We start from the raw sequence: 10,727 nt of genomic DNA, 5'->3' as shown, positions 1-10,727 counted from the left end.
CACCTCCTCACCTACAGAATGTCTCTGAGATGTAGTTACCTGATGATTTTTATTTTTACTTTATTATAGTTACTTTTATTTTCCTGATTCCTTATTTGGCTCATGCATATAGCTTTATTTTTGTTATACTTCCCAGTTACTTTCTCTTTCAAATGACACCTCTAACTCTTAATTGGTTAATAAATCTCTTGGAAACAAGCCTTGATGAGAAGTGAAATTGTAAGCAAGTGCCATAGGAGAAAGGGATCCTTACACCACAACTTCTTGTGCAATAAATTAAAGACATACCAGCCTAAGGACTCAGGAACAACTACTCCCTTTTGTCTTTTCTGGTTTTGACCACTTTCCGGCAACAAAACAGACAGCATTTTGTGATGCCATACACTGCAGTTGCCACACAGGCCAGCAGGAACCCAATCACATCCAGGGAATGGAGCTGGGCCCAGGTGAGGTCATGGGAGGCCGGCCGCAGGTGCTTGGCCCCTTTATTGCGCATGACAAACTCGATCCAGAAGACAGCTCGATCCAGAGGCTTCATTGGCTGATCATGCTGTATCCTTGATAATTTCATAACATTCTCTTTGTATCTAGGGAGAAATGCAAGTTTACAGATATTGGAAGGAAACTAATTTGTCTAAACATATCATATATTGAAAGTTTTTTACACTGCCACACATATAATTCAAAATAAATGGCATGAAATTTCAGATGAACCATTATATTTTATTTGGATCTTCATAGGTTGATTTTTAATTTTTTTGAATTTTTCTAAATGATAAATATGTTAAAAAGTGAAGATTGACTGTAAGGTGGGATGGTAAGTTATTTCAGCCAGAGGTAGTGGCAGTATTCACTATAGCAATTGTAAGTAGACAGTGGAAATAAACTTTTTTTTTTATTTTTACATCATTGTGTGCCTTTTTCCATCTCAGTTATGGAAGTAAACTTTTTAAAATGATGCTTATGAAACATCTATAGATTTACTTCATCATGGATAAAATCACTCAATATTTCCTTTGTTTTCACTCTTTTCTACTCTTTATTTTCTATTCTGCAGTCTAAACAATTTCTGAAATAAGCTTCATACTATAACAATCTGCCCTCAGTATTTCCATTTGATTCTTATCACATTAAAAGCGGTTATGGTGTTTGGAATTCAGTGTTTTGCATGTTCATGCCAAATGATTTATTACTTTTTTCATGTACACTCTGATATAGAGAGATTGGTTTTCTAGCTATTTATTGAAATTAAATATCTCACTGTAGCTACTTTGTGTTTTGGTCCCTTTCTTTATCCCAGACCTCCCTTCTAGTAACACCTGCAAGCTTCCCTCGACCTTCTGATTGAGTCTTCAGCTTCTTGTTGCATAGTAAAAAGTTTTTGCTGGCCTTACTGTGAGAGTGCTTTTATTCCTTTCTTTTATTTTTTGTTTATTTTGCTACTGTGTCCTAAATTTTAAAAGGCATTATAATTGCTATCATAAGTATTTAAGCATGAATACATAGTAAAAGTGCACATATCCTAACTATGCAGCTGAAATTTCCAAGTTAGAGAATTATTGTAAAGTGATATCATGAAATAAAACACCCATGTAACTACTACCTTAATATTGAGTTAAGATATTACAAACTACCTGTCTTAGTGTAACTTATGTGTCACTAATACCTTCCTGGATCCTTAAGTCATTGCTGCCTTCTTGAATCAACTACCGGCTCTCTTTTTACACTTTAAGTTAGTTTTTAATTTATGTATTACAATCATATGTTCATATTTGATTCTATTTTTTATATATCAATTGTTGGTTAATTATTTTTCTCTATCATATGACAGTACCATGATTTTTTTATGTTATGATCAATGGCATATGTATTGTAAATATTACTATCAGTGATGTAATAAGCATCTCATATATGTCTTTAGTTTAACATATAAGTAAATAAATACACATATACACTTATCTATATATACATTTCTGTTGAGCTTTTATCTTAAAGTGAAGCTGCTAAGAAGGCACATATATGATTATGATTACATTGTTACTTCTACAATATATAGTTCATGGTTTGATTTCCAAAATTTAGATATACTTTCGTTATTTTTCTTTTTAATGATTTCTAACTAAATCCAGAAATTCTGGACAGTATACTCTTTGCATATATATATATGTGTGTGTGTGTTTCTAATATTGAGTTCCAATCTTTTAAAAAAGTATATTCTCTATTGTGACTTTATCTAAAATTTGTTATATTTATAAACTGTGTTTTCAAAACTGTAAGATACTAATCCATTATCTGATGTCTTTTTCAATTTTACTGAAAAATTTTGAAAACTGTCTTCTATGTCTATGAATTTGTATGTTTAGTTTTTTTGGCCTATGTTTTCATTATTTTGAATTATTACATATTACCAGTGATAATTTGCATTGTTTTGAAAGATTGATCCACTTACAATTATAGCATATTAATATTTATTTTAGTAGTTCTTTTGGTCTAATATATCTGATTATAACATAAATGCAACAGCTAAGCTTATTTTGAAATAGATGTTTTACTACCTCTGCAGCTACAAACTTTTTGTATATTTCTATTTAAGTGTAACTATAGTTATTACAGAGCTAATTTCTTAAAATAGTGTGACAGCAATTTTTTAAAGATTTGGTCTTTTTAGATTTAATGCAATACTGGCATATTTACATTTAAATTTTTTTTTACATTTTTTGAAAGTGCTTTATATTTCTTTTAATATTGTCTCTTACCCTTGCAAAGAATTTTTTAATTCATTTTTATTGTAGGGAATATTGTAGGAAATTTTCAAATGTGCCACATATAGTGGTAGTGTTAATAGTAGTAATGAAAACTGAATTGATGGGCACCATGCTAGAAATTACAAAAGCACCATATTATTTTCCTGTGGGGATGAAAAAAAATTCAGTATTATTCTTATTACATACAAGATCTTTAATGTTTTCAAGGACATATTCAGAAAGTAAAAATATCAACACACTAGGATTGAGATTAAATATTTGTAAATCATACAGCTCTTAATATACTTGTATCTATAGTATAATAATAAATATAATGAATAATTCTTCATGCCCAACAGTAAGATGACAACAAAATTCATAAATTGTCAAAATGTTGAAATAGACATTTTTCAAAAGAAGATATATGCTTGGCTTACTTAAATATGCAAAGGCACTCAGGTTGCTGTGTGTAAAGGTGGTACAAATCAGTACCACAATGTAAGACCATTTTTCACTCATTAGGGAGAATAAGAGAAAAGAGTGAAGTGATAGCAGCTAGTAACGACAGTGTGCAGCACTAACAAACAAACAAGATGGTGGGAATGTAAAGTGGTGATCTTATTTTGATACCAGTTTGAAAGTTCCTTATAATAGTACCAGATTCTATGGCAGCTCAACTGAAAGAAAATGAAAACATGTTCACACGAAATATGTAAAGCAGTTTTCAAAATAGCCTCATAAAACAATATAATGTTCATGAATAAGCGTGCAAATAGCCATACAATAGGATATTATTCATAAATCATGTCTACCATGTAGGTGAAGCTAAACTATTTTATGACAGCAAAAAGGGATGAGTTGTCCTTTACCAACTGTTTTAAATGATTCTGATTGTATGAAAAATTCAGATGAGGGCAATTCATAGGGACAGGAAATAGAATAATTTTTGTATAAGAAAAAAGGAAAGGAGACTGACTTTTAAGATATGATGAGATGTCCTATGTTTAGGTATAATGAATTTGTCTTATGTTTGAATTATACTGATTGCTAAATAACTGAATATACTATACTTGAAATATATATATAATATATATATGCTATTGAATTTCATTATATATAAATTGTGCCTATTTATGAACTCCGTTAAAATAAGGACAAAAAATTAATTTTTGGTCAAAAGGCTTATACTTTCTGAAATTTTTGGTACTGATCTAAAATATTTCATATAGCTTCAATCTCTTCATTTTTCCTTGTGGTTTAAATAAACTTTTAAAACAGTGTACTTTCACCAATTACCTATACAGTTTTTGCCTTTGCTAATATAAACAAAAATTTTAGTTATAATTACCCCTTTCTCAAGTAAGGTCAAAATGAACCATCAAAATTAATGTCTGATTGAAAATAAAAACAGATTTGATAGGTTAAAACATGATAGTTCACACAAGCTATGCAACTTCTGTTGACTGACAAATATCGGTGGAAGGGAAAAACTCTGAAAATTCAGAATTTCCAATGCTAACTTATGTTACAACCTCCCTTTTTTATATAATCATAATATCAAAATATTCTGAGCAACCATCAGTTTACGACTGGATTACTTTAGCCTCATAAGGTGGCTGCCTGGCACAGGCATGCAGGTGCAGCCCCAGGGCATGAAATTCTTCTGTCTCCTGAGACGAAAGGCAAGCTCTAGAAGAGATAAGATCCCAAGGGCATAAAGACTCCTGGGGAGCTTTCTTGGTCTTTTGAAATAAAAAGCAAACCTCAGATAAGACTCCTAGGGCATAAGGACTCATGGACAATTTTCTAACCTTGCTTACACAGGTTTTGCTTAATACATGACTATATAACTTCTTTTTAAGTAACCACTAACTATTCTCTAGTCTTAATTTACCCTTTTCTTAAACAATCCCTAACTACTCTCTGCTAGTCTTAAACTACCCTTTTCTTAAACAACCACTAACTACTCTGCTAGCTTTAGTTAGCCATTAGCTTCTCTTTAGACAATCATCGATGTCTCTGCTAACACAATTTATTCCTTCCCCAGTGCCCCTAACAATCCTTTTCTAATGGCTCATACTTTCCCAGATCCCTTATCCTTTGAGCTATAGTTAAACATCCATATACATGACAGTTACCACAAATGTGTGTAATTTAGTATATCATAAAGTGTTTGAAAGAAAAAGCATTGTTCCCCTCTTCCTTGAGAACGTTTATGGCAGTTTATGGCGATTTCTCATTAACTTACCTTATGCATTATTGTAATTAACTACTTACTACACAGTATAAATAAAGGCCTGCTGAGAAAATGAGCAGACTTGCACCCAACTCCAACTCCCGAGTCTTCTTCACTGTTGCCCCCCTTTTCCTCTTCTTGGACTCCACATGCCAACACTGATTCCACCTTGTAGCTTATTGAGGCCAGTCTCCAACAGATAGTGGTTACATAATTATCAAAAGAGACAAGAAACTCATACTGTTGACAAATTTATCTGTTAACACTGCTGAGAAAAATGCTGATACTCACGAGGGGTCATTAATAACTGTCTTCAGTGCATTCAGCAAATCTGTGCTTGACATTCTTTGTATGTCCAGTACGACAGCGGCACCCTTGACCTTCATATGTGCCATGTTTTCAGGCTGGTCCACAAACAAGGGAATGCCCACCATTGGGACACCATGGTAGATTGCCTCAAAGATGCCATTGGCTCCCCCATGGGTTATAAAAGCCTTTGTTTTTGGATGACCTACAATTGGATGAATTTCAACAAATTATAAAATTCTGAGAATAAAATGAGAGTAATATAAGGGACTGAAAGTAGCATTATTTTTTAGATAACTGATTATCCATTTATTTATTACACATAAAATGTATTAATAACTCTTATTTCAAGTCAAACAGACCATACTGTGAACTGTACATCACAGAAAGAAAATCAGCTATAAGAGCCTAATGACATGAAGGAACTTCTCCGCTTTACAGATAAATTATTCAGAATGAGCTTATTATAAAAAGCAAAAGAAACTGAAAAAGAGCAGAATGCAATGAGAAACACAATTGACAAACTGAAGAATGAGAACATATCTTTAAATAGGTTACAGAGGAACTGCAGGATGTTAAAAGATCAATGGAGGAATTCAAAAGTTCCTGAAAAAAAAAACACACACACAAAATCACATTAGATGAAGTGGATAAATGGATCAATATGCTTGAAGATACAGATATAAAATGAACAACAAAAAAAAAAAAAGAAAGAAAGAAAAGAAAAGAGCTACAAAGGATAAAGGCTGAAGGAATACTTCTAGATAATCTGACACCATCAGGAAAGGATATATAAGAGTCATAGGAATTCCAGATGATGAAGAAAGAGACAAAGAACTGAAAACTTATTTAAGAAAACAATTGAAGAGAATTTTCCAAACTTGAAGATGAAAACACAAATATTCCTATTTTACTACAGCATTATTTATAATAGCTAAGATATGGCAACAGCCTAAATGCCCCAAAACAGATGAATGGATCATAAAGATGTGGTTTATATACACAATAGAATACTATTCAGAAATAAAAAAAAAAGAAACTCATCTCATTCACAGCAAGATGAATGAACTAAAAGTTATGCTCAGTGAAATAAGTCAGAGGAAAAAGAAAAATATCTGAAGTGTTCATTTATAGGAACATGGGGTTATACTAATTACCTATTGATTAAAGATTGGATCAGGAAGAAGTGGTGTATTCATTATAGAATACTATTCAGCTGTAAGAAAAGAAGAAATGCTGCAATGCAGAAAAATGGAAAGTTCAAGGGAATTATATATAGTAAAACAAGTTATAAGGGCAAATATAATAATTGGAGAGTTATATAAGCACATAATTTAAGAAAGTAAAATACTATAATCTACTTTTTTTTTTTTTTACTTCACAACAAAAAGCCTTTTTGATTTCAGGCAATCCCAGTGGTATATTTTTGCTTTAATCTTACTTGCCATGGGGGTCATGTCATGGAACAAATCACCAATATTTTCACCTATATATTCATTTTTTTTTGTGGAAACTATTATATCTTGATGTTTTTCTTTTTAAAAAATGATTTATTTATTTGTGCATACAGAACTGGGGTACAGGCCAGAGGTGCAGGGGCAGTGAGAGGATTCACCAGAGACAAAGTGGGGAGCAGAACAGGCAGATCAACGAAGTATACTGCTGAGGGGAGCAGTGGGCGGGTCAGGAGAGGTTTGCCACGCCATGTGGCTCTCCTCTGGGCCAGGGGGGCATCGAACTCATGCTGAAGTGGCTTTAGCTTCTTAGTGCTGTGCTTTAACCCGCTGTACCACCAGGGAGGGCCGATCTTTTTCTTTTTATGTTTAAAGAGTGCTATAAATATTGACTCTGCCAGGTGGCACAATGGATCAAAGCACAGAACTATGAAGTAGCAGTGGGAGAGGAGGGAAATTAGTGAAATACTGGAAAATTCAAGTAGATAAAAGAGATGGTGGTGGTGTAAAACAAAGAAACAGAATGGCTAAATATATATATATATTTATATATATATATATATCCAGAGAAGATTACACGTGAAATAAAGACACTTTTATCCTAGTCAGAAGGAATTAAAATGGCATCTTTTATATATTATCTTTTCAACATATGGCTGGAAAAAAATACAAGGAAGCTAAATCTGGCATTTTCAATAATAAATGTTTCATATATTTGTTTCCTTTGAACTATTATCAGAATGGTTGGGCTTACTCTTATTTTAATGTTTGTTTTCTAGTATCTTACCGAGAAGGTCATTTTGGGGGAGCCATTTGTACAGCCGAGTGTTTGCCCCTAAAGTAGCTGGCTTCTTGCCATCAAATCTCCATAGAACCTAATAGGGTAAAAAATATATCTTACTCTAGTAGATTTTAAAGTTATAATGTGCTTGATTTTAAAAACATTCAGAATATCAAATTTAATACATTCATATACACACATACATAAGATATTAAAAATAGAAATGCTAAAAAACTGGCATGATACCTATCCTCACACATGTGAACAAATTTTATTCTCATGCAAGTATGAATCCAATTATGGCCCTTCCCTTCACATATAGGGGAAATGACAAATGGGACTATTAGTAAGTATAAAATTTAAGACATTTTAGAGTACATAGTATGGTTCAAAATGTATTTGAAACTAGCAAGATCTTTGAACTTTCTTTCTGATTTACTATAAATATTCTCAAAATTCCCAAGTAGTATTAACCTATTAATTTCTTTTTAAGTGTCACAGAAAGAAGTTTATTTATTTATTTATTTATTTATTTATTTATTTATTTATTTATTTATTTATTTATTTATTGTTCCCTAGGTTACATTACTAAAGATTTGCATCACTTAGTTTACAAAAAGATTAGGGAAAATAATTCAGTACTCAAGAGAAATAATAATTCTGTTTACAGACAACTAACTAGTAATATAAATAATCTCTGCTTAGTAAGTCCATTCAGCTACTTTTAATTCACTGGCTATTAAGCACTTCATGAATCCAGGATATTATTTGTGCCTTTAACTTTGGAAGTTCATTTAACATAGAAAAGGAAGGCCTGTTTTCAGTATATAATATAAACATAGCTTCATAATATACAATAAAAATACAATTATTGGGAAAAAATCCAAATTTATTTAAAGTGACTATGAACATATTATCTATGTGCTGCCAAACTTGACAACATTGATTCATTTGAGACCTTAGCCATCACTCTCTGAAGACCATAATAATAGCACACTGAGTGTGGAATCAGGATAATTTCATTCATAGGGGACAAAAGGCCTGACTTTTCCACAAATCTCCATTGCATAATTACCTTTCATATTTTATCAGTTTTTGCTTAACATTGTAGAGATTTATCTCCTTGCTGATAACATTTGCATTGTGTACTGGCCTTTAGAAGTCCCATAAAAAACAATAAATGGCAATGCAAAAAATGGTTATTTCTATACCCACCCACAGTACCTTTGTAATGTAAACTTGCAGTGTTTCCTCCTAAATATATTTTATTCTGATCACAATTTAATGCTAAATTATTATCACTCAAAAAAAAAAAACAAACCCACTGAACCTTTTCTTACCTGCCATGTATATTTTGTTTAAGTGAATCCAAGAAAAAAATAAAACAATGATTATGTACTTATCCTGCAAGAAATTTCTGTCATCAAATCCTTTGCAAGTGCGCATACATGGTTGTTGTCCACATGACGTGACTTTCTCTAACCTTTTGTGGAATCTGGGCAAGGGCCGATGCAATCACATTGGCTCTCTCTTCTGGCAGGTTACTAATCATTGAGCCCAGAGAAAACACCACAATACCATTTTCTCCAGAGCTCTGTGCAAACTCTTCCATTTCCTGTGAGGAAAGAATTTGTTCATCATAAAGGAGAAGCAGAGTAGTGAACCCCTGCTCAAATGGGTTAAACAACCCCCCTTATATCCCGAAATGTCAAACCATGAATCTTAAATGAATTGTTTAAAGCTAGAGTAAGAGAAAAATAAATATTGGGCGTGGCTAAAAATATTGAGGGAATGTACACTCTTATTTTCTGGAGTGTACATTTTTTTTTATAAAGATTTATTTATTCATACAGAACTGGGGTACAGGCCAGAGATGCGGAGGGTGAGAGGATTCACCAGGGACAGAGTGGGGAGCAGAACAGGCAGATCAACGAAGTACACTGCTGAGGGGAGCAGCGGGCGGGTCAGGAGAGGTCTGCCACGCCATGTGGTCACTCCAGGGCAGGCGGGGATCGAACTCATGCGGAAGTGGCTTTGGCTTCTTAGTGCTGTGCTTTAACCCGCTGCGCCACCAGGGAGGGCCCCTGGAGTGTACATTTTAAGCTAGAGTATGGTTGAAGAGTCTCTAAGCAAATGAACAACAGAAATAGGTTACCTTAGGCAGTGGTTTGGCTGGTTTGCAGTGGAAACCTCCAACAAACTCAAAATTTGGTAAGAGTGGGTGAGGATACCCAAAATTCCAGTAGTCTCTAATGAGCCACATTTCAGCTTTCCCCATCAGCTCAAATAATGTAGTAGGCTTTCCTGAAGGGAGAAAAGAAACAAAATACTGATGAGATGAGAATATTTTGATGTGCATATTTCAGTGTCGGAATGTGAAAAACAATTTTCTGAAAGGAGTTTGGAATGATATAGTCAAAGATGTTTAAAACGTTTGTCTGTGATTTGATAGCACAAATATACAAACACATATGTTGTATATCTGTAAGTATTATGGAAATTATATATGGGAATGAAATTATAGATATTTTCATTTTTAATATCACATTACTATGTTCATAATCACAAGCAATCATTAAACCTAAATCATTAAACAATAAAAATTCATTTACAGTCAAGCATCCATTCTAACTCCTACCACTTTGAAAAATATTTCTTTGATCATTAGATTATTCAAGTAAACATTTTAAGAGAATGACTAGATTCTTTATATCTACACCTGCATTGCTTCATGTTAAGATCATTATAATATTTTTATGACTATTAGTAATACATACCAGGTTGAAATATTTCCTTAAATTTGAAAAAGATGTGATTTAATGCATTGTGCATATATATACTAACACCAGAATCACAAATCTATTTAGTGAAGAAGACAGCAGAGGGGAAAATGGTAGAGCTTTCTTGAGATAATAAAAATTTTTTGAAATTAGGAAACAATAATGTGGTTGCACTTGATTGCAAATGTGCTAAATGCACTGAACTGTAGTTTAAAATGATAGATTTTGTTATGAGGATTTTACCTCAATTAGAAACAGTAAAATTTAAAAAAGAGACAAGTCCCATATTTTTTGCTTGTGGGGTACCCTTTTTCCATTTTTTTATTATAATAGCATATTTTTACATCATATTGTGTGCCTTTTTCCATCTCAGTTATAATCCCCGTGGGCTTCCCATCACCAAATCACCCACCCATGTGCCATCAC

At 32.7% G+C, this 10,727-nt stretch overlaps 1 protein-coding gene across 2 annotated transcripts in view; it reads right to left on the bottom strand.

The window, feature by feature from the left end:
• Positions 1-310: 310 nt before the first annotated feature.
• Positions 311-10,727, bottom strand: part of LOC101619990 (UDP-glucuronosyltransferase 2B31-like) — a 13,599-nt gene continuing 3,182 nt past the window's right edge. Inside the window, exons 2-6 of one of the 2 annotated variants that reach the window (XM_004681246.1) lie at positions 9,677-9,825; positions 9,005-9,136; positions 7,528-7,615; positions 5,272-5,491; positions 311-587 (exon numbers count right to left, since the gene is read on the bottom strand). In XM_004681246.1, the coding sequence (XP_004681303.1) occupies positions 311-587; positions 5,272-5,491; positions 7,528-7,615; positions 9,005-9,136; positions 9,677-9,825 (866 nt within the window). Of the gene's footprint in view, positions 588-5,271; positions 5,492-7,527; positions 7,616-9,004; positions 9,137-9,676; positions 9,851-10,727 lie in introns of both variants that reach the window. The other variant, XM_004681247.1, reaches the window with a different exon arrangement.

This window comes from Condylura cristata, unplaced genomic scaffold (genome assembly GCF_000260355.1).
Source record: "Condylura cristata isolate star-nosed mole 26May11 unplaced genomic scaffold, ConCri1.0 scaffold00012, whole genome shotgun sequence".
Lineage (NCBI taxonomy): Eukaryota > Metazoa > Chordata > Mammalia > Eulipotyphla > Talpidae > Condylura > Condylura cristata.
The sequence above is the reverse complement of the archived record's forward strand: the minus strand, read 5'-3'. Positions and strand labels throughout refer to the sequence as shown.